Below are 23,850 nucleotides of genomic sequence, written 5' to 3' on the forward strand. Positions count from 1 at the left end.
AGGGTCAGTTCAGCAAATTATTTAAGCTTTTTTGAGCTTCTTGGTGAGATGGTTTTAAACCCAAGATCTTCTCATACGTGTTGCTGGATCATCAAATGAGACAGAAACATATTTTCTTTTTTAATAGAATATCTTAAGTGCTATGATTTAAGGTAGCACTCAAAAAAAAAAAAATGAAAATTAAAGAGAAATCTGTAAAAAAAAAAAAAGGCCTTGTTTCCAGGGCTATCTTCTACAGATAAGTCAGTGATAGCTGCTCAGTTTCAGCATCTATATCATGAGAAAATCAGACCAGCTGATTTCCTAGGTACCTTCCCCAGTCTGATATTCCTAGCTCCTTACCTAAGATAAGCAAGCAATACCAAAGAACATTGTTGCTAAAGGCACTGCTAAAAATATTTTCTTAATTGAAGTGCAGCCAGGTTCTCTTCACTGAACAGGAATCTGAATATTTGAGTTCCAATCTCCATCTCTGCTAACACAGAACAGCGTTCCCCAAAAACCTGCAGGGCTAAAAAGTTGTTTTAACAACAAGAAAATGGAAGCAGCACTTTCTATCCACGAACTGGGAGTGGCCTCACTGAGAAAACTTTCCTGGCTGCAGATCCCTGATGGGACCCATTCACAGGAGGAGGCTGTTTAGTCACAGTTCACAGACATTGGCTGGGAAAGTCTAGACATGCAGGTAGAATCACCTGGAACTCGAAAGAGAGCCACGGGCAGGTTCTCACATGGTGGGTTTCCTCTTAAGCAATCTCTTTCCATGCCTGCCTCTCCTGCCATGCGTCCCGTGACACCTCGCCCGGTTTCACCTCCGCGATAGGACATTTCTTTCTCCATTTTCTGTGTGGAGGAAAAAAAAATGATCAGGCCAATCTACAGCGAATTGTTGCTGTCACAGTTTATTTACCTTGGGCTCCTTGATAACCTCACGCAGGCCACAGTGTCTATTGTAAAGTGAAGACCATTATAGGACCTATTCAAAAGGGAATTAAATAAAACAATGTACATAAATCCATTGCTAACACAAAATAAGTGATTATTATTATTAGCTGACCATTTAAGCAATTCAGGACCAGTGGACTCACGAGCAGATAGACTAGACAGTTACCTAAGAGGTATGCTTTAAGAGGCATGGTCAAGAGAGACCCTTATACGCTGCTCAGTGTCATTTTACCAAGGCAGCTTATTCCTTTCAGTCTGAGGGTTCTGCCTAACGGCCTCTGTGGGGAGCTTATACCTGATGGGGACGAAGGGCCCTGCTCTAAGGTGTGCGGCTCTGCTGGGACTACGTCCATCACGGTGTGTGACTCCTCAAGGCCACGGGGATGGGGCCCAACTCAGGCATGGCCTGTCAAAGCTCCTCCAGCCCTCGGCACCACACATTGATCCGAGCGGTGGGCAGGACACAGGCAGGGCCATTCAGAGGCTTCCTAAAGCTTGAAGCATAAAAGCTGGCAAAGGAAGCCCCTTCCCTCGGCAGACTGGAGAGGCCAGGGCGCCTATGACTGAAAGCAAAAGAGAGAGAGGGATGGCGGGACTCCTACTGCTTCTGCAGTTACAGCCCCTGCAGTGCGGAGCCCCCAGATTGAATTATGTACCCCAATTTAGACATCTTAATCTGAATCTGCATTCCTGTGAGTGTGAAAACATTGTTAAGTTGGGTCTCTTGAAGATGTTCTTTTTAAATTAAGGTGTGGCCCAACTAAATGAGGCTGGGTCTTGATCTGATTACTGAGGTCTATTATATTCAGAAGAAATTCAGACACAGTAAGAGAGAGAAAGGCACAGGGAGGGGCCAGAAATCAGAGGAAACTGAAAGAGAAAGGAGAGAACCTTTCCACGGGGACATGAGGCAGGGACACAAGCCAAGGAATCCACAGGTTGCCAACCAGTCAAAATGTTACCAACCCCAGGAGGAAACAATCATTTTAGCTCTGGAAACAATGAGCCAAGAAATTCCTGTTGTTAAACTAACCTGTTGTGTGGCATCTGTATCTGCGGCCTGGCACACTGAGACAGAGGCCATTGTCATAGAAATGGAATTAAATAGCATGGAAACAGGTACCTTGATTAAAGAAAGTGTAGAAGAAGAGATGAAGTCTAGGTCTCAGTACTGGGATTGAGAGGTTCCAAAATATGGAGGTTAGGAAGAGGGGTGGAGGCAGCAGAACACAGACGATTGTCCCAGAGGTAGGAGGAAAACAGCAAGGTGTGGTGCCCTGGAGGTCAAGAGGTGAGCTAGAGGTAGGAGCGTGACTCAGTGGGCTCAGATCCTGCTGAGGGCTCCAGCAACATGAGGATTAGGGCTGGATGCAGGTGGGACCTGGGGTGGATGCAAGTGGGAGCTAGGATGGATGCACATGTTAGCCAGGACAGAGGCAGATGGGAGATAGAATGGATGCACGTGTTGGTTAGGATGGACACAGGTGGGCATAAGGATGGACACAGGTGGGCATAAGGATGGACAGAGGTGTTAGCTAGGACAAATACAGGTGTTAGCTAGGGTGGATGCAGGTGGGAGCCAGGATGGATGCAGGTGGGAGCTAGGATGGATGCAGGTGGGAGCCAGGATGGGCACAGGTGTTAGCTAGGATGGATCGCCGGTGGGAGCCAGATGAAGACTGCTGATGCCTCCCCCAGGACAGTTTCAGGGGAGGGGTGAGGAGATGAACAAATGGTAGCTGTGGATGAGTAAGAGCAGTGAAGGCTGCTCTTTGGGGGAGTTTTAGTATTTAGGAAAAGCAGAGAAGAGAGCAGTCCTGGAAAGATGGAAGGTCTAGAAAGTTGTCTTCGCATGGTGAGAGTGGGTTTGTGGAACGAGGAAATGGTCTGGAAGGGGAGAGAGAGGTGATGGCGGGAGCAGAGGTCATGGGGAGGTGGGGGGGGGCAGGGCCAGCCTTCCTCGGGCCCACGCACGGCCCCCACGTTGTCACGGGAGCGAGGGCAAGACCGGGTCACTCGTCCTCCAAAGGCGTTCCCTGTGCACACCCATGTGCACACCCAGCTTTGCCTGGCTCCCCGCCCCCAGCTTCTGTTCTGCTCCTGAGATGGGCAGGGAGTGCAGCTGGCCAGGAGACTCTGCAGTGCCATGGGCCATGCATTGTGACAGACACATGCTCAGACCAAAGGACAACGCATTGGCTTCCACCACTTTATTTCCATGTAAATGACACTGAAAGAGTGAGAATTTAACCAATACCCACAGATAAGTTGCCACTTTAAAGGTATATCTTATCAACTGACAACATCCAATTCCTTAAAATTAAAGGATAGCTTTTGGTCAAAATATACCTGAGAGGAAAAAACTCCGAAGGTTGCCTTTCCCACAATGTCTTGGACTTAAATTCTCAACAGGGCCCCCCACCCCAGCCCCCCCAAGCCCTCACACTCCATTACTTCTCTTCTAAAATGCAAGGGAAACAGTAAATACCCATTTTTTCCAAAGATAAACATATCAAGTTTGTTCACTATATTTTTCTAAACACAGTGAAACATTGAAAACATTTTCCAAGCACAAAATATAGAAAATATCAACGTGAAAAATGATGACCCAGTTGAGACTGTGCATTGCCCACTTTTCAGGAGTACAGCTTCATCAAATCTATCCACAATTCAGAGCTAACCACGCCATGCCTTACACATTTTAATAATTTAAGTTTTATTAAATTATAAAGTTAAATTACCATACTAACAAATCTTAAGCAAAAGGTATACCTGATCCCAAAATATAAAGAGAGAAGAGTCTAGTCAATCATCCCAAAATACAGAGAAATCACATTTTTAAATATCAAGTGACATACACATTTATGTGAATTTGTATTCTTTCAGGGAAAATAACATTTGACCACAAAATCTAGTCCATGTGCATTCTGCAATTTCCAGTCATGCTGGAATTTTTTTATATATTTTATCTGACCAGGTTTAAAACACCGCATTTCTCCACCATCTGATATTTTTCAAACCAGAACATAACTATGCGCACTGCTGCTTCTCCAGCTGACCTCTTGTGTTCGGGAACTCCAAGCCCAGACCCCTGCGCCTTCTGGCCTTGGGCTGACATCCCAGAAGCCTAGGCCTGGCAGGGGGGCCTCGCTACAGCCCCACGGCTGGGCAGAGGAGATGCCACCCTGGACAGCTAAACTCAGGTGATGGAGGCAGTAGAACAGGTCATGGAAAACAATACGACACACACAGAAAGCATATCTGGCTGTGGAATTAATTTTTTGGCCTGCATTTAAAAGAGAGTATTTTATCTGATGAGCAGGGAATTAATTTTTTTTAATGAACTAGAAGCCAATTTTCTGTTCGTCACCATTGGATTGGTTGGCACTAGACGCCTTCTCGCTTCCTGGCCTCGCCCAGCTTTCCGTGGCTTTTTGCCCACACTGGGGGTGGCTGGGAGTGGCCGGGGGTGGCCAGAGGTGTCTGGCCTCACCCCTCAGCTGCACAACCGATCCACAGGCAGGTGGCCCCATCCTGGTGGCAGAACTTCAAAATTGGGAAATGGAGAGAACTTCCAAACCTGGGGATGGAAAGCCAACCCTTCCCTGCACGCCACCCTGGTGGAGTGAACACGGCTCTCCCATCTTGGGGGTCGTGATGCGTATTTCATCTCAAGTTCACCTCCTTCCAGGACAGCATTTCCTGACCTTCACATACCAGATTTCACAAATAGAGCTCACGGGCAGTCCTGTCTATGGAAGGGGCTCCAGGGTCTGGAGTGGGGAGGGGTCTTGCAGGCCCTCCCCCTCCCTCCAGCCAGCCAGTCATGACTCTGAGGGATGCCACCTCACTGGTGGCCCAAATACGTGCTGTGTGAAATCCTTCCTCATTCCGGGTGACCCTTGGGTGTCTTCTCCCCACCAGCTCCGGGCCAGGGCCCTCAGCAGAGAAGAGGAAGTCCAGGGTAAGTTTGCTAGCCAGTCGGGGAGACGTGGCCTTGGAAACTGCCAACACAGGCCTGCTAGGACAATTGATAAAATTCATTCTTAAAAAAAAAGTTATGATAAAGAAAATGCTTCTAAGCGGGAGAAATGGAGAAGGCGTAAATAAACACCAACTCACCTATTGTTACAAGGCTGCCCAGCAGCTGGTGTGGTCAGTCTGGCTAAGCTTTGAGAATCCCCCCATCCTGCCCTTCCTTCTCGCCGCCTGCGCATCCGGGCCAAGAGGAGTAGACTCCTCGCCCTATTACTGCACCCACACTTCTTCCTTGTAAAAAACACATCTTCATATTAAATGTCACTCAGCATGCTGCTAGATTCTTTTCACTTTATTTCACTTTTTTCTAAATATTCTTCCTGAATGTTTAAATTCAGGAACTGAGTTCAGGAAAAACTCTGAGCTCTGGTAGTGTGGAACATTCCAGAATCCCACGCCTGCAGTGTCTCCACCATGTGGTGCGGCATGGGGCACATCCATGCATCGGTAAGCATGCAATGATTGTGCAAAGGTGAGCACAAGTGCGGCCTCTTGACGCCTCCCTCCCACCCCGCGGCTGAGAAGAGTGCCCCCTGCTCCCTTCTGGCCTTGGCAGGCTCCCGCAGTGGCGGTGAACTTGGTGCAGGAAGCAGCTGCCGCTGCCGCTGCGTGTGCCGTGTCCACTCGGGTTCCGGGGTCACCATGCTCATGCTGACGGAAGCCAGTGTCTGCAGCTTTAGTCCAGGCTGTTCTGACAGGCAGCTTGTTTGGTGGGCGCTTTTGGTAGCGAGATGGAGGAGTTCCTGTTCTGAAGCCGCGTGGTTGTTCCAGCTGAGATGGAGACCTGCCTGCCGTCCAGGCGGGGTCGGGAGGGCAGGACAGGCCATGTCGGGGACCCAGCTAAGCAGGAGGCTCTTGGGAACCCCACAGATGGTGGAAGGTCAGCTCCCAGGAGGCCAGAAGACACAGTGGGAGTGGGGGGCAGACGGAGGCACAGGGCAAGTCGCCACTCAGGAAGTGGTGCAGGGACAGCTGGGAAAAGAGACACGATGACACCCCTGCCTTGGGCGAGACCAGCCTCAAGCTTCTTACGAAAGATTCAGGATGTTGGACTCATTAGTAGGCAGCTTAGGGGTTGTCACAGATGGAACCGTGGCCCCGGACACATTCAGGTCCTGCCCCCAGTCCGAGGGACCCATTTGCTAACAGGGTCATGGAAGGTGTGATCAGTTAAGGTGGTTTTTGATCCAAAATGATGGGAGGAAATGTTCACACAGTCAGCAGATGGGACAGAAGGAGACAGCCATGTGTCCAAGCAGAGACTGCCACACCAGAACCCTGCAGGCTTCAGAGTAAGCACAATCCAGCCGATACCTGGACTTTAAACTTCTGGCCTCCAAAATTGTGAGACGGTATTTTCCTGTTGTTTGAGCCCATCCGTGTGTGGTGTTTGTTACTGTACCCTGGGAATAAGACAGGGTGCCCAAAAGTCGCACCCTGGTGGGAGGCAGTGTTTGAAAGCCAAGGGGCTGAGGCGCTATCACGTCTGAGCCACCCTCACTGCCGTTAACTGTGCATGTCATGGACTCACTCTGACCCTCGGTCTCCTCAGCTCAGAACCTTGAAGGTCTGCGGTGAGGGTTCACTGAGCAGGGGTTGGAATGTTTAGGATGCCTGTCCACATACAAGGCATGGAACAAATGCTTCTTTATTCAGTTCTCAGGACAACAGGTGCCCCTGATAACTTTCTCAAGACTGTGTTTTCACTTAACTAAAGTTCCCTTTGCAAAGTCCACAGATGTGAACCTGAGCTTGGCCCCCGAAAAAAGCACCAGGCTTCTTTGTCCAATGGTTGACTAAATCAAAGGATGGATGACAGGTGGAAGACTTCTTATCCTGGATATGCCACTAACTGAACAGCCTAGCAAGGTCACTCAAGGTTGCTTAAGGTCACTCAAGGTAACACATAAATAAACTGAAATGGGTCTCCCCAAAATCACAGTCATTGATTGAATAAAGGCAGGGGCACCACACTTATCGAATGGCCATCAAAGGATGTTAAGCAATTTTCATGTATCATCTCCCAATTATTAATCTGCCCAATTTCACTGTGCGGTAGGAACGAATATCATCCCATTTTTCTGATGAGAACACTAAGGTAAAGAGAAGATAAGCAACTGGCCCCAAGTGGGAATGGGCAAGGCAGGCAAAATTCAAACCCAGGCAGTCTGAGCCAAGCATGCAAGCCCCACTGAATGGTCTGTTTGGGAGGGCCTGGGATGGGAAGATTTATGTTGCATATATGTTTCCACAATTAAAAAAAGAAAGAGAAACTAAAGCGATAATGACAATTAAATTCAATGCTCATTACTGAATGGGATCTAAAAACAGAGAAGACTAGCAAGGACATTACTGGGGGCATATGAAAACCTTGGCAAATAGAATGTAAGCTTTTTATCGATATTAAATTTCTTGAGCCTGATAACTGTCCTTAAGGTGACTGCAAAAGTGAATATCCTTATTCCTAGAGGGATGGACAGACAGATAGATATAGATAGATGATAGATAGATAGATAGATAGATAGATAGATAGATAGATAGATAGATAGATAGATGGATAGATAGATAAAATAGTACGGCAAAGGCGGCAAAATGTTAAAATTGGTGGATCTAAATATCTGGGGTGATTGAGGGATGTTGGAGTCCTCTGCATGGGGTATGTACCATTTTTGCAACTGCCCTAGAAGTTTGAAATTATTTCAAAATAAAAAGTGTTTAAAAATTAGGGTGGGCCACATTGGTTCAGCAGGCAGAGTTCTTATCTCTCATGCTGGAGACCCAGGTTCAATTCCCAGTGCCTGCCCATGCACACACACACACACACAAAAATTAAAGAGTTAATAAATATGTATCTATTTGATATTTTATACACTGCATCTTGGCCCAACAAAATAACAGTTTGAGATTCCAGTTCAAAAAATATAAACAAAGTCACTGATTTAGACTTAAAAGATTTTAAGTTGAAGTCTTACTAGTGCACTGTTGTGGAATATCTAAGTAAATTAATGTCTGCAATATTTATAACTTAATTTCATTAGGGTTGTAAGAATTCTTTAAGTCCTCTGGAAGATGTGTTTGTCAGTCAGACATCTGAAGCACCTTCCTTAAAATAGAAGACTGAATATATTAAATCTATAAACAAAGAAGCTTAATTAACTATGTAAATGGATTTACATAAACAAAAGTTCCCTTCAGAATGACTGCTGAAATTTATTGGAATCTACAAATAGGATATTCAGATTTGTTAGCTGAAGTTAAAAGCTTAAGGAAGAATTTTAATAAATGAATAATTTATTTTTAAAACCAAAGTAAACATCTGGATAATCCTTTTTCTCTCTCTCTTTTTTTTTTGGACACAAAAATAACCACAGGAGGGCATCAAAACGCTTGCATGGAAACTGATTAACTTTGTTTCGATATTCCATTTCAGAGCTTAATGCCAGCTTCTGGGATGAGTGAGGAAAGTCTGGGAGCTCAGCGGGGTTGGAGTCACGAGCCAGCCCTCTTGGACAGCAGATAACACATGCACAGCATGACCAGTGTGACATGGGGGTCGTGCATCATTGCTGCTCTCTCGGCTATGCTTTACTTCCTGCTGCCCACAAGGAGATGGCATCCACACTCATTCATCTAGGGACCAAGACGCAGAGCCCAGGGGAAGCCACATGGAAGAAGATGCCATGCGATCACCCAAGGACAAGATGCCCAGGGGCAAGTCACTCAGCATCCCTGGGTCTGAGTTTCCTAACTAGATTTGTTTTTTTATATAAATTACTCTGGATATAACGTGACAAACAGATTGGAAGGTGACCCTACAGGACCCCTGAGTTAGGAGGCTACAGCCTAAGCCCAGTGAACCAAGATGGCAGCCAGGAGTAAGGCTATAATGGTGGAGATGGAGAGAAGAGGCCAAATCCACATGTCTCGACAATGATGCGATACCGACATGGGCAATGTGAGGGGGCAGAAACTAGTAAGGACCACTGGCCTGCAGAATTGAATGGACATGGATAGTGACATTTCCTGAGATGGGGAATACTGGGGTGAAATATATTTGCAGGAGGAGGGTCTTGAGTTTGGTTTTAGATAGGTTTCATTTTGTGCACCTTTGGGGAATCCAGGAGGAGATGACAGTTGGGTTGTTGAATTTATTAATCTCAAGGAGAGGAAGCTTACACACATCTCTTTTTGCATGGTAGAATGGTCTAAAATGGTGTGTTTTAAGAGAAGCAGGAAGTAAGTACATTTAGTAAAAAAAAATTTTAATGTTAGGTGGCATTTTGCACAGTGGACACTGGCTGGGCTGAGGGTCAGCAAGTCCAGCTTCCACCACTGCGCCCAAGTGCTGGACTGAAGCACAAACTTTCAAAGCCTGGCTTCTCAAGCATGCAATAAGGAGATAGGACCAGAGCTCCAAAATCTCTTCAATCTTGGAAGTGCATCAATTCTACTCTCATTAGAACTATGTTCTCACTTTTTTTTTTCCCAGCTGTCATCATTTGTAGAGATAAGGATGGTGAACTCCAGAGCACAGGCTGTTCTTTCACAGTGGCAATTACATACAGCCTTGGTGTTTCAAGTAAAGTGGTCAGGGCTGGCTCATTGCCCAAAGACTTTGCTTTCTTGCCCTGGAGGCAAGAGACTAAGCCATGAGAAGACCTGAGGAAAGAGCATCCCAGGCAGAGGGAACAGCCAGTGCAAAGGCCCCAGGGTAGGAACATGTCTGGGATATTCAGAAAACAGCAAGGAGACCAGAATGAGAGAGCATGAGGAGGTGAAGTCAAGGAATAGCAGAGTGAGAAAATGTTAGGAGCACATGACTTTTACTCTGAGATTGGAAAGTTTTAAGCAGAGATGTGAGATGCTTTCAGTCATCCAGGATGCTGTTAGAGCAAACAAAAGGGATGCAAGGATAGAGGCTGGGAGGCCAGGTAGGAGGCTACTGCAAGAATGCAGGTGAGAGGTGATGGTGGCTTGGATGAGGGCAGAAACCATGCAAGAGTGAAGAAGTGGTTGAATTCTGGATACGGTGTGACCGTACAGCCAACATCTTCCCTGATGCATGAGACAGGAGAGGCAGTCGGGGTGACCCCAGGTTTGAGGCTTGAGCTTCAGAAAGGTTGGAGGCACTGTCAACTGCACCAGGGAAGGCCTCAAGTACAGGGGATTTTGGAGAGCTGGGTGGAGGGGTATCGAAAGTTCAGTTTTGAATTTGCTCACTATGCCATGTTAAGTAGGCAGAGAAGCCTATGAAGCTGAAAATAAGAGAGTTCTGAGCTGGAGATGAACGCAGGCATTCTCACCATAACAGATGCTATTTAAAGTCACAAAACTGAATGAGATTGCCAGAGCAACATGCACAGCTGGAGAAGAAAGGATGAGGGAGGCAGAGCTCTGGGTACCCCAGCACGAAAAGTTTAGAATGAAGAGCAGAAGCTGTCCAAGAAGACTGAAAAGGAGTGTCTGGAGAGTGGGAAGAACACAAAGGTATGTGACATCCTGCACGCCCAGGGGTGAGCACTCACTGGGCAAGGGCCAAACCGGCTGAAACAGAGGATGCCAAGATGGAGCTGGACATCTAGCAATGGTGGGGGGAGGGTGTCACTGGTGACCTGGATAGGAACGTTCTGGAATGGAGGGCACAAAAGTCCAATTGAAAGGAATTTAAGAAAGAATAAGAGAGGAATTTAAACTGGCAAATATATAGAACTGGCCTTGCAGAGGTGAACTGCAAAGGAAACAAAGAAAGAGGCAGTAGCTTGAGGGGAAAGTGGGGGGTAAGAGAAGGTGTTGTAACGAGGCTTCCAGGGGATATCTTTTGTTGCTCAGATGTGGCCTTGGTCTCTCTAAGCCCAACTCTGCAAGTGAAATCATTACCCTTCCCCCATGTGGCACATGACATCCGGGGTGTGGTTCCCAGGGATGAGTCTGGCCCTGGCACTGTGGGATTGACAACATCTTCCTGACAAAGGGGGAAAAAGAAATGTAATAAAATAAGGCATTAGTGGCTAAGAGACATCAAATAGAGTCAAGAAGCTATTCTGGAGGCTACTCTTATGCAAGCTTCAGTTAGATAGTGCTAACTGCCATGGTTTGCTAAACACCAACCAACATCATTCCTGTTAATGCTAAAGAAAACCCAGGGCTCAAACTGAGACTCTGTAAAAGTTTCATGCACTAAGTTTGCTTTCCTGTAATCTATAATTTCCAGAGAGTTCCTGGGCCAGATAAATCCTGAAACCCAGAAGGTTCAGCATCTCCAGGATTATCAACTAATTACATCCCTCTGTCTTTCAGTATTGACAACCATTCTCAATATCAAGGGGTCAGAATGGGCATTGCCCAAGGATCCCTATAGATTGGGAGAAGGATGGGGGGTGGGGGGAGAAGGAGGAGGTATAACAGAGAAAACAGGATTTAACAAACAAGTATGACTACTGTATCACTATACTGACATTTCTTCTAGCCTCCAGCATTTTGGAGCAGTAAGAGGGAAAAATCTGAAAGAGGGGATTGGTAACCCGTGGCAAACTCCGGAATCTCTTCTGTAACTACTTGTTGAAGTGCACTTTGAAAAGTGTTGCTTTTTCTTTATTTTCTTTGTATATGTTATATTTCACAATAAAAAAATTTAAGAAAAGGGAAGGCTGTTATTTGCTTGTTTTTGAGATGGGAAGATGCATGTTTATGTGCTGTTCTGGAAGTGATCCAGTAGAGAGAAAGGCTCTGTGTTCTTAAGGAGGCAGAAGGGCTGGAAGTCCAGTTCAAAAGTGGAGGAATCTGGCTTTCTGGGATCCAAAATGGCTGTGGATAGAACACAGAGGATCATGCAAGTGGGCACATATGGCATGGGAGACTGAGGAAGTGTCCAAAAATGCAAACTGAGCATGCTGCACTGCCCCCTGGAATATTGGCTGAGGGTCAGCTGGGGAGTTCCCTGGGAATAGTATGACAAACACACAATGGTGCCTGATATCTAGAGTTCAAAGCCCACTTCTGTTATTTTCCAGCTATGTCATCTTGGGCTAGGTGCTCACCTCGCTTTCTGCCTTAGTTTTCTCATCTGTAAGCCAGGGATACTGGTAGGAGCCACCCCGGAGAGTTGTTGCAAGCATTTAAATGAGCTGATCCATATAAAAACCCTTATCTTAGTACCTTGGAAATAGTGTTCACATTCAAAATCATTTCTCCCATGATGCCTGGGGAGGTAAAATACTGCTGCAATGTCAAACAGCTTGGCTCCTCTCCAGTCCCATCTTGAAACTAGCATTGTGTGTCACTGGAAAATCATTGTTTTACATCGTAATTCATGCTCTGACATCATGGCTTACCCTCAGATACAGGCAAGATGGCAGAAAGAAACGAACTGAGCTGGAACATGGGTTCCACTAGAAACTAGCTGTGAAATCTTGGGCAAGTCTCAGGCCTCTATGAGCTCCAGTTTTGTCCTACATAAAAAGGGAAGGTTGAACTGATGAGCTATAAGGTCCCTTCATGTGTCTAAAGTCATGAAATAATTTTTACCTAAAGAAAAAATTTCTTTATTATATAAACAGAGCGGGAAAAAAATGTGCTTTTCAGGGTGCATGGGTGGTTCAGGAGAATGCTCACCTTCCATGTGGGACCCCTGGGTTCGATTCCCAGACCATGCTCCCCCCAAAATAAAAAATTAAATTAAATTAAATTAATAATGTGATTTGCAGAAAATCCTTTAAGAACACAGGGGCTGTAGATGGAGCCTGCATCTGGACTGCAGGTGGATGCTGATGACACAGGTTGTAAGCAACGAGCACAGAGGCAGTGACCTTTCCAGCCTCAGTCACACCTACCCACCAGACAAGGTGGACACTCAGCACAGACCCAGCCTCACTGCCTGGCAAACTCCTTCACCTTAAACACACCCTTATTTTCAGAATCAGAGGCAGCCCATCCAGGGCGCATGGCCCTCATGAAATCTTGGCTTCAAAACTATGAGGTAAGTCCCTGAATTTTCAACCTGAGCAGGAGGCTTTTCTGAAGGTGACCCAGAGTACTCAGAGCAGCCAGGATGGGAAAACACATCTGCAAACAAGCAGCTCAACTCAAGTACAAAAAAGCCTTTGCAGAATGGAACCCCAGACCATGTTTTACAATTGAACATTGTCCCAACCACACTGTACTAAGTACCTGTGCCTGAGCTCACGTAGGAGCTTAGCCCAACATTTTTAAGTTATGCACCACGAAAGGCCTTCACGTCAAGTGCCTAGTAATGTCTCATAAAGTTAAAAACACACACACAAGTAGAATCAGTCTATACTCTGATCAGTAGAATGTAGTGCAATGCTGGATCAATGGCAAAGACCCTTGCCAAGAAGTGCCTTGCTTTCATTTAACCCTGCAAAACAGGGTCATACAAACCTCCAGGGAGAAGAAAACTGAAGGGTAAACCCTAAGCCTCAAAATGCAGTTGTTTTTGGCCATCTGAGAACTTCATAGAAGATGAGTTTGTGTCATGCTAGGGAATGGACACAAGATCATCCCTTGACCAAGGGCCCAATTTGGGATTGTGTGCCCCAGGAGCTCTTGGAATGCTCCTTGACTTAAATCCAGCAGAATGCCAGGGAGGCTACGAGAACCCTGTGTAGAATGTGCCTTGTACTCAACAGCTCTTCAGTTTGAACCTAGGACCCAGAGGGCTCCAAGAGCTGTAGCAGGTCCCCATCGATTGAAGACAAAGGGCTTCTGGAGCAACAGAGTGGAGCACTGTTGGTCCCAGAGAATGTTCTCTCCCTGGGGAAGTAAATGGAGCAATGATGCATTCTGCACAACTGACCAGGGACCGTAGTGCTTTCTGGGTGGGGCTTTTCCCATGGGATGAGCTGCAGGTGCTGCAGTGGGATCTTCTGGACGGACTTTGGGACACACTGTGTACCTTGCCAGATCCATCCCGGTGAATGAAGGGTGCTGGGGGCACATTTGTTTATCCCACGCTGGGCACTCTAAGGCCCAAAGATTGGGAGTTAAGAAGGAGGGAATCTTGGAAAGAGATGGAAAGGTGCTGATGGACCTTCACTTTGAGACTTTGCCATCATTATTATCTTCTAAGAGAAGCAGCACAGAGCAGTGGAGGGAACCCGGGATTGCCCCATGGATTCTGAGAATGCTTGATTTTCACTCCTGCTCCCACATTTGTTCAGCATGAGCCTGGGGACAACAGTACCTCTTGAAGCAGCTCTTTCTTCTTCGGTAATGTGGGGATCAAAAAGCCCCCCACTTCATATGGATTCTGACCACTGAGATGGGAGGAAGTAGGTAGATATGAAACAATTAGGACGGTGGTGCAGGGACTCAGACTGATAGCTCTTATTACATGGGGCAGCAAGAGAGTAGTAGTCAGTGGTTGTTTCTAAAGCTTGGATTCTAGTTTGAATTTGGAACACAAGGGCTCTCGTCCTCACTCTCCTTTCCCTTCCCCCCTCCTGGCTCCCCCACTTCTTCATACGATTCTCAGCATGTCACCCAAAGATCCTTCAAAAATTGTCACTGCAGGTTGTTTGAAGTTCATCTGGGTGGGCCATAAGGTACCTCTCAAACCGCTGGGCACTCTTCTTCCAGGGTGCTCTCCAGAGCCTGCCAATAGGTCAACAGCACTGGAGGCTTGATAAAATGGCAGGCCACAATCTTCTTAAAGCGACAAGGAGAAAATTGCAATCCTTCTGGGAAAAATGTCTGCTCTGAGTGAAGCTCTTCTAGTTTGATATTCAACTTTTCAAGGCAAAGCCCCACAAAGACATCTTCTAACTTAATAAACGGGACACTCTCGGAAACATTATACACCTGACTGGCCACATCGCTAGAAAAAACATAGCCAGTGCCAGAGCAAAATGGCGGGTACTTGTCCCATGGATACACATATTTGCTGACAAACCACTTATTGACCTTTTTCCTAATGGGAAATTCATTCATTTTTAAGAAGCCAGTGAAAAATCGCGTTGTTCTGTTTTTCTTGAGAAGCAATTCAGTGAGATAGTAGATGTTTATGAACATGTCTGAATCCGTTTTCATCACAAAGGACGCCTCAGGACAAAAGTGGTGGACCCACTCAATGCCCATCATAGTCTTCAGGGTCAGATTGACATACGTGTCCACGAAGTCCTTCTGGATGATGTCGCGGTGTTGCTGGCCTTCCTGGGCCACCACCCTCGTTTCCTCCTCAGTGGGCGTGGCTCCCAGGAGAAAGAACGTCTTTATCCGTCTGCCTTTCACCACCCTTTCCCTTCCCCAAGTCGTCCGGATCGCCATTCGAGCAACCACCTGCTTGTGGGATGAAGTCACCAGCAGGACAAGGAAGGGGGGGTTATGCTTGCAGTCTATTTCTGGAACCTGAAGGAAGTTCCCAATTTCTTTTTTGAAAATAAATGGCTCTTCTTTCAAAGGAGTCAGTGTGTACATGCTAAAATATAAGCAGAGCACCCCAAGAACCAGAAGAAAAATATACAACCATCTCATCCTCAATTGAGCCATCTGAAAGAAACAAAACCAAAGGATTAGATCCAAAAGCATGAGGGCACATTTAGCTTTACTTTGGGGAAACTGAGATGGGAGGAGAACCCATGTCTCATGAATCCTGTTTCAGAAACTCTGGAAACTCCTGGAAATTCCAAACGTGGAATTATTTGGTTAAAGAATCAAACAAAAGGTAGTTCCCAGACTGAAGAGTGTCCCCTCAAATTCATGCCCCCCAGAAGCTCTAAAAATGACCTTATTTGGCATAGGGTCTTTGAGATGTAATTAGTTAAGATGAGATCCTACTGCATTAGGGTGGTGCTGAATCCAATGACTAGTGTCCTTACAAGAAGAGAAAACAGAAATATGGACACACACAAGGGAGAAGACCTTGTGAAGATCAAGGCAGAGACTGGAGTCAAGGAACTTCTATGAGCCAAGGGACACCAAGGATTGTTGGCAAACACCAGAAGCCAGGAGAGGCGGGGAACAGATTCTCTTTCAAACCTCCAGAAGGAATCAATCCAGGTGATACCATGATTTCAGACTTCTCTTCTCAAGAACTGTGAGAGCTAAGTTATTGATGTGTTAAGCTTCCCAGTTTGTGGTACTTTGTTACAGCCACCACAGGAAACCAAGACAGCAGATTTCTAGCATCTTTTGCTCCAGTGTCTAAGGTAAAGAACTCAGGCAGTCAGCACTGATCTAGCTCTGCCACAAGCCAGACCTAAAACTACGGGGGCCTCAGATTCTTTATCTGTAAGTTAAGATAAGGGGCCAGATCTCTCACAGGGTCCTTCCATGTACTTCTAATCTTAATGATCTATGGCTTCAAGACGGAGTTCAGGTAGAGGACCTGCAAGATTAGTAATCATCCTAAATCGAAAGGTACGAACCACTTCCACATCTTCATCATTACATTGCTCCCAGAATGAAATCAGATATATTTCCTGGTTTACATCATGACCATGGAATTCCATGTGTGCTACTGGCTGTCATTATTTAGTTTCTCAGGCTATTTTAAAAATCTCTTCTCTGATTCTTTCACCCTTTGCCCAGTTGTTCTCAGCGAATCAGGAGTTGTCCATGTTAACCCTCTAACATTAAAGCAAATACCTTGCTTTTTGCTGAGTAAGACGAACCTCTGGTTTGAATGCTAAGCCATGGGGTTTCTACAAAGAGGAAATTTGTTTCGAAGAGCTGTCAGTGTGCCATGCTTGGCACCACCAGGTCCTGGACTTCCTTCATTTGCCAAAAATGATGATTCTGTTCACTCAGGAATCACTAGAAGGAAAAACCAAAAGAACAACATCATTCAAATTACTCAGCTCTCTCGGTGGGTCTCACCAGTTGCTGGGCTCTACTGTCCATCGGCTACCCACCTATGTGACCTTGAGTGGGCATTTGAGCTCACTTTTCTCATCTGTAAAATGGGGACAGTGGAGGAAAGCAAAGTCCATCCACTGCAGGGCTCAAAGTCCATCCACTGCAGGGCTCACCTGTCAGCAATGGTAAAACACACAAATGTCTGAGACTTCTTCTGCAGCCTGGGATTGGATGGCACCTTAGCTTCTGGACACGTGCTGGACAGACCGATTTCCCATCCTGAAAATGACCTTCTCTACAGAAAACAGTGGGTAGCCATCACTTCAAGGTTTTAGCACAAGGAAAAAAATTTGTCAATTCTTGACTGAGCATAAGGGTCTTAAAAAAGTCACTACAGGTGCAAGGAGAAAGGTGCTGGCAAGGAAAGAAATTGGCAGGGAGGAATGAAAGAAGAGCAGGGTTTTTTGATGGCAAAAGAGTAACTCAAAATTTCATTAACTTAAAACTGACTTCCAAATAAATATATTCACCAGAAATGAAGTAATCCTGATGCTTTCCTGGAGGCACTCTCGGGCAAGCTCATGTTCTTCTCAGCTCTGCAGTGAGGCTCCTGACCAGTCAGAGTTCCCATGCACTTCAGAGAAATCGCAGCTGGGGGCAAATGGACGGCAAGAGCTCATCAGAACGGTGCTCCGGGGGAATGATAAAAATCCTATTTCTTCTTTTCTTTATGAGCTATTTGTTTTTGCCTGGTTAGGGTTTGCAATTTATTTTGCCAGGGGAAGGGGTGCATTTTTTCCCCACAATACATTTTAGAGAGAAACATGAAAGCTAAATGCAAGGGAAAGATATTTCTCTGCTTGCTTTCCAAGCTAGGTAATTTTGTCCTTCAATGTGTTGCTTTAACACTGAACCTTAACGTCCTTGTTCTCTTCCACGTGCCTTTTCCCAGGATCCTTCCCACAGCTCTAAATCCCCGGGGATGGATGCCTGCAGTGGCCACTGCACTGGTCTCTCGCCGGACACCAATATGTGTCCTGGGACACACAGTGAGCACCGCAGTGACAGGCAAAGTTCCCTGGGACAATCTGTTGTCATGCGCAACTGGAATGCTTTCCCATCTGAAGTTAACAAGAATCAAACCCTCCAGAAATTACAGCTCAGGATCCCCATTTCCAATGCATTGTCTTTGACTGAGTCTAGAACATGTGCTAAGAAGACCAGGGATCCAACCTGCGGAGGGCATCTGGCACAATCAGGAGTTGTGTGCTGGGACAGGATGCCTGTGGGAGAGGAGGGGTATGCCTGCCCAGCCCTCACCTTCCAGAAGCCGACCAGGAGACAGGAACACTTAGCACAAAGCTCCAACACCTCACCCAGGGTAAGGTGATAAAGAGACACTCTCTCTGCTTTGGAAAGCCCCACTTCCCAACACAGCTGGAGCCAGCTGTTATGGAACAGAAGCTTATTGAGCAGTTTACTCATTCAAAGCTTTGGTGTTTGACTTATGAGCAATACAGACACGGGTATGGAGCCCTATAACTGGAGTTGATAAATGCTGAGCATGAATCATAAACAAATACAAGCCCCAGGTATGGGCCCTGCCCTTCCTCCTTCTCCACCAGTTGCTCTCTGCTAACGTCACCTTCTTCTAGCTTCAGCTCCATGCACGTGCTGTGCATCTTCTGGACTGGGGGTGCATGGTGGGCAAAGTATATGACTGTGTCCCTCTTAACACCTCCAAGGGCTGTGCCTAGGTTAGGTGCTGGGAACAGGTTGAATTCAAGTAGAACAAGAAACAGGACACAAAGCCAGGGGCCTTGGACCGGCTGACGGAGACCCAGCAGACCTGTCCTAACTACCTCTCTAGGCACATGGCAGGTCCTGGGGCTCAATCCAGGCCAGGGTGGACAGCCCCCCTGTTGCCAAGAGACAGTGTTCAGAGACAAAGGAATCAGAAGTCTACATCCCCCAGGGCTAGAAAGCCCAAGGGACCATCTGGAAAGTTAAGCTTCAGGGGACTGGAGAAGAGGACCTCCTGGATCTGAAGGGAAAGATCTGGATTTAGAGTGGGTCCACTCTGGAGTGAGAACTGACCAGTGTCTCATGTCAGCTGGTTAGGCCATGGGAGGGACACGGTTCTCAAGCTGGTCCTTGAAGGGCATGTGTGATCTACCACTGGAACCAGAGGGGGTGGGAATTCCAGGCCAAGGGGGCTGCCTGAACAACTCGAGGGTTTCAAATGTCAGTGGTTATTAGAATCACCTGTGAAGCTTATCAAAAACACAGATGCAAAGGTTCTATCCCATGAAGATTCTGATTAAGTGGAGGAGAAAGTCCCCTGCCCGGGGAGGCCACAATGTAGACACGAATGAGAAGGCACTGAGCAGTCCCAGGTGCCCTTCCAAGGCATCAAGGAGATGCAACCACAAATGAACTTCTCTTCAATGGTCCACACCCACACCGGGCTAAGGCTCTCAGCTCCTACCTGGTGTTCTGCTCCTTTGCCATCAGTGAAGGGCTAAGTGTCAGTGTCTGAAGCCAAGGAGCAGTGAAGCTCCTGGAAAGAGACCTGCATCTTCTGAGCAGCCTGTCAATGATGCTTTGACAGTAGTATATGTTGTTCAGGTGGTAAAGAGATTCCTCTGGAAGCATGCCAGAGCAGGAAGAGATGTAGGACACCACCTGAAGAAAACAGCAGGAGTTAGACCCTCAAGAATATACCCCATACTCTCAGTGGAGCAAAAGGAGGCTGAGGGGCTTGAGGTACAGAGTAACCATGACGGGCAATTAAGGTGAAACCAGATGATTCCTCCAAGTTAGATGGTGGTCTGGAAAAATAGATGTTTTGTACAAAAGCTGAGGATTTCTACCCAATCTTTTGATATTCTGACAGTTTTCTTGACTAGAGGATTCTGCATAAGCTGATGTGCATTTTAAATCTCTGCTGACTTGAAACTCTTATGTCCCACAGAAAAATCATGTTTTTCTAATCCATTCTTGTGGGTGCAGACTTATTGTTGGCTGGTATCTTTTATTATGTTGTTTCCATGGAGATATGACCCACCTAGTTCAAGGTGGGTCGTATCCTTTTACTGGAGACCTCAATGAAGAGAATAAAAGACAGAGAACATAGAGAGAGTTCAGAGACAATACAGAGAGCTGAGGAAGAAACCAAGTGAAGAACACAAAGGGTGAGAGATGTCCTGGACACGTTGAGAGGAGACCCGCAAGACACAGAGAGCTCAGGGAGGTGTCCCTAGAGTAGCAGGCAAGGATCCACAGAAAACTGTCAAAAGGATAGAAAAAATAGAACAGTGGAGAAGAATAGAGAGCCTAGTAATAGACCCCTAATTAAATGGTCCTTGATAAAGGATAAATGCATCCCAACAATTTTGTGGGGAAAAACTGGTATTTTCAATGCATGGTGCTGAGGCAATATGGTATACATATGGAGGGGGGGTGGGAGTGTTTGACCCCTACCTCACACCACACCCACTAAATCCAGATGGATTGCATATATAAAGGTGAAAAGTACAGCAATAAAGTTTCTAGAAGAAAACTTTCTGATCTTCTGCTAAGCAATTATTTTTAAACAGGGCACATAAAGCACACCATAGAAGAGATTGTTCAAAAGAACTTCAAAAGACACCCTCAGGAGTGTACAAAGGCAGACCACAGATTAGTAGAATACAGTAGCCATAAGTAGGTCAGACAAAGGACTGTTATACAGATTATATCAAGAGCATCTACAAATCAATAAGAAAAAGACCAAACTTCACCTCACTTTTAGAAATGAGTTTTGAACATATATTTCACCAAAGAAGGTATCCAAATGGCCAAAATCACAAGAGAGGTACTCAACATCATTAGTCATTAGAGAAATTCAAACAAAATCTTAATGGAATACCACTATCATCCACTAGAGTGACTAAAATTAAAATGGTGGTAAAGCCAAGTGCTGCCAAAGATGTGAAAACAACTAAAGCCCCTTACATCACCAGTGAGTGAGTAAACTGGAATGTTTTGGACAGTTGCCTCTACTTTGGCAGCATCTACTAAAGCTAATATATATACCCCATGACCCAGTTATCCACTCCTGGGCACATACCCAACAGAAGTGGCTGCTTATGTCCATTGTCAAGAAGGTTCACAGCTGCATTGCATCTCAGAGCCAAACGTTGTTGGATTAAACTCAGTCCAATTCATAGAGAGAAATCAGTCATTTGACCAGGGAAGTTTAATATAAAGAATTTATGTAAACTATAATCAGGGATTCAAGTAATGACAGATTCATAGTAAGAACTAAGAAGAATTATAAAGAATACAGAAATATTTCCAGGTCAAGATGGCAGCTTAACAACATGTGCATTTTAGTTCATCCTCCAGAACAGCTACTAAATAGCCAGGAACAGTACAGAACAGCTCCTGGAGCCACGTCAGTGACTGGACACATGGTGTACCCCAGTCTGGACCAGCTGGACCAGCTGTGAGCCCCCCCAGAACTGTGAGTTCCCCAAGCTGCTGTGGCCAGTGCCCGCCCCCCCCCCCCCCACAAGCTGCTTCCCAGAGGGGAAAGGAAGGAGACTTTACCAGCAGCAGAGGCTGAATGCAACTAAGCTTCAAGTGTGGAATTAATTCACAAATTATGACTCCTAAAAATAGGTCCCCAGCTTAGGGGAACCTGGTCAAAGTGGAGGTTGCTCATTTTTGCCCTGGCGCCAAGGGGGCAGGGCTGACGGAAAAAGGGGGGAAAAAAGAAGGAAACAGAGGTTTTTGCAGCTGTGTGTCTACAAAGGCTTCACTGCCTTTGGATACAGCAGCAGGACTTCTCAGGCTGCAACTGCCCCAGGCATAGGCAGAAACAAACTCATCTGAGGGCTTATCTGGAGCCTGTGCCTTCCCCAGGGGAGGAGTGAAGCCCAACTCAGGTGAAATCCCTCATTCAGGGAATTCAGACCCCAGGGCTTGGTAATTTGAAGTCATTAAAACAAGCCTACCTCCTCTCCTCTGTCTCCACAATGCCCCCAGCAGGGAGTTAAAGGCACCACATCATCTTATGCTGGTGGGACCTGCAGGCAGACAAGCGCCACATACTGGGCAGGATAAGAAAAACCGAGTCCAGAGACTTCACAGGAAAGTCTTTCAACTTGCTGGGTCTCACCCTCAGGGAAAACCGACGCAGGTGAATCTTTCCTCCTGATAGGAGGCCAGTTTGGTCTGGGAAAATCTGGCTGGGGTCTATAATACCTAAGTAGACCCTCCTAAGGGTGGGGAGGAAAAGGCACCACACAAGCAGGGCAAGAAACAAGAAAACAAGAACTGAAAAATTCTCCTCTGTTAAACAAAACTTAAGCTAGAGGTCCAGATAAAACTGAACTGAATGTCAAAGAACAGATAGACAACAAATTCATCCAGCAAGAAAACCCTACGTAAAAGAAGTGAAAACAATCTCCAGAATAAACTAATTAAGGTAATTAAATGCCTAGACATCAGCAAAAATAACAAATCACACTAGGAAAATTGAAGATATGACTCAAAGGTACAAACCAACAATTCAAATGACATATAGGAGCTGAAACAATTAATTCACAATATACCAACATGGAAAACCTCATCAAAAATCGAATCAATGAATTGAGGGAGGATATAAAGAAGAAATTGAAAGTCTGAAAAACAAACCACAGAACTTATGGGAATGATAGGCAAGGTAGAAGAGTTGAAAAAAAAAAACAATGGAAACCTACAATGGTAGCTATCGAGAGACAGAACATAGGATTAGTGAACTGGAGGATGGAACATCTGAAATCTAGCAAGAAAAAGAAAATATAGGGAAAAAATGGAAAGATATGAGCAGGGACTCAGGGAATTGAAAGACAATATGAAATGCATGAATATACATGCTGTGGGTATCCCAGAAGGAGAAGAGAAGGGAAAAGGAGGAGAAAAACTAATGGAAGAAATTATCACTGAAATTTTCCCAACTCTTAGGAGAGACTTAAAATTATAGATCCAAGAAGTGCAGCGTACCCCAAAGAGAACAGATACAAATAGACATACTCCAAGACATTTACTAATCAGAATGTCAGAGGTCAAAGAGAAAGAGAGAATCTTGAAAGCAGCAAGAAAAAAGCAATCCATCACATACAAGGGAAGCCCAATAAGACTATGCACAGATCTCTCAGCAGAAACCATGGAGGCAAGAAGAGAGTGGGATGATATATCTAAATTATTAAAAGAGAAAAACTGCCAACCACGAATTCTATACCCAGCAAAAAATGTCCTTCAAAAATGAGGAAGAAATTAAAACATTTTCAGACAAAAAAAAATCACTGAGAGAATTTGTGACCAAGAGACCAGCTCTGCAAGAAATACTAAAGGGAACACTAGAAACAGATATGAAAAGACAGAAGAGAGAGATGTGGAGAATAGTGTAGAAAGGAAGACTATGAATAAAGGTAGAAAGAAGGAAAATTAGATACAACATATAAAATTAAGAAGGCAAAATAGTAGAAGAAAGTACTACCCATGCAGTAATAACACTGAATGTTAATGGATTAAACTCTCCAATCAAAAGACATAGACTGGCAGAATGGATTAAAAAACAGGAGCCATCTATATGCTGTCTCTACTCAAAGGACACGAGGCCAAGGACACAAATGGACATTTACACATCAATATTTATAGCAGCAATATTTACAATTACCAAGAGATCAAAACAGCCAAAATGTCCATCAACAGACAGTTGGCTAAACAAACTGTGGCATTTACATAACATGGAATATTATGCAGCTGTAAGACAGAATAAAGTTATGAAGTATGTAACAACATGAATGGACCTTAAGGACATTATGCCGAGTGTGATTAGCCAGAAACAAAAGGACAAATACTGTATGGTCTCACTGGTATGAACTGACATTAGTGAATAAACTTGGAATATTTTGTTGGTAACAGAGACCATCAGGAGACAAAAATAGGGTAAGATATTGGGTAACTGGAGCTGAAGGGATACAGATTGTGCAACAGGACTGAATGTAAAAACTCAGAAATGGACAG

The 23,850-nt window shown here is 45.5% G+C and overlaps 1 protein-coding gene across 7 annotated transcripts in view; it reads right to left on the reverse strand.

Moving 5' to 3' along the window:
- Nucleotides 1-204: 204 nt before the first annotated feature.
- LOC143648653 (beta-1,3-galactosyltransferase 5-like) overlaps nt 205-23,850 on the reverse strand; it is a 71,873-nt gene continuing 48,227 nt past the window's right edge. For 4 of the 7 annotated variants that reach the window (XM_077118930.1, XM_077118929.1, XM_077118928.1 and 1 more), the window contains 3 exons: nt 19,283-19,479; nt 17,325-17,445; nt 7,506-16,752 (listed from right to left, as the gene is read on the reverse strand). In XM_077118930.1, the coding sequence (XP_076975045.1) occupies nt 14,551-15,525 (975 nt within the window). In that variant the 5' untranslated portion in view covers nt 15,526-16,752; nt 17,325-17,445; nt 19,283-19,479 and the 3' untranslated portion in view covers nt 7,506-14,550. Of the gene's footprint in view, nt 844-7,505; nt 16,753-17,324; nt 17,446-19,282; nt 19,480-23,850 lie in introns of those variants that run through there. The other 3 variants (XR_013158699.1, XM_077118933.1, XM_077118932.1) reach the window with 3 other exon arrangements.

Source organism: Tamandua tetradactyla, chromosome 10, assembly GCF_023851605.1.
Source record: "Tamandua tetradactyla isolate mTamTet1 chromosome 10, mTamTet1.pri, whole genome shotgun sequence".
Taxonomy (NCBI): domain Eukaryota; kingdom Metazoa; phylum Chordata; class Mammalia; order Pilosa; family Myrmecophagidae; genus Tamandua; species Tamandua tetradactyla.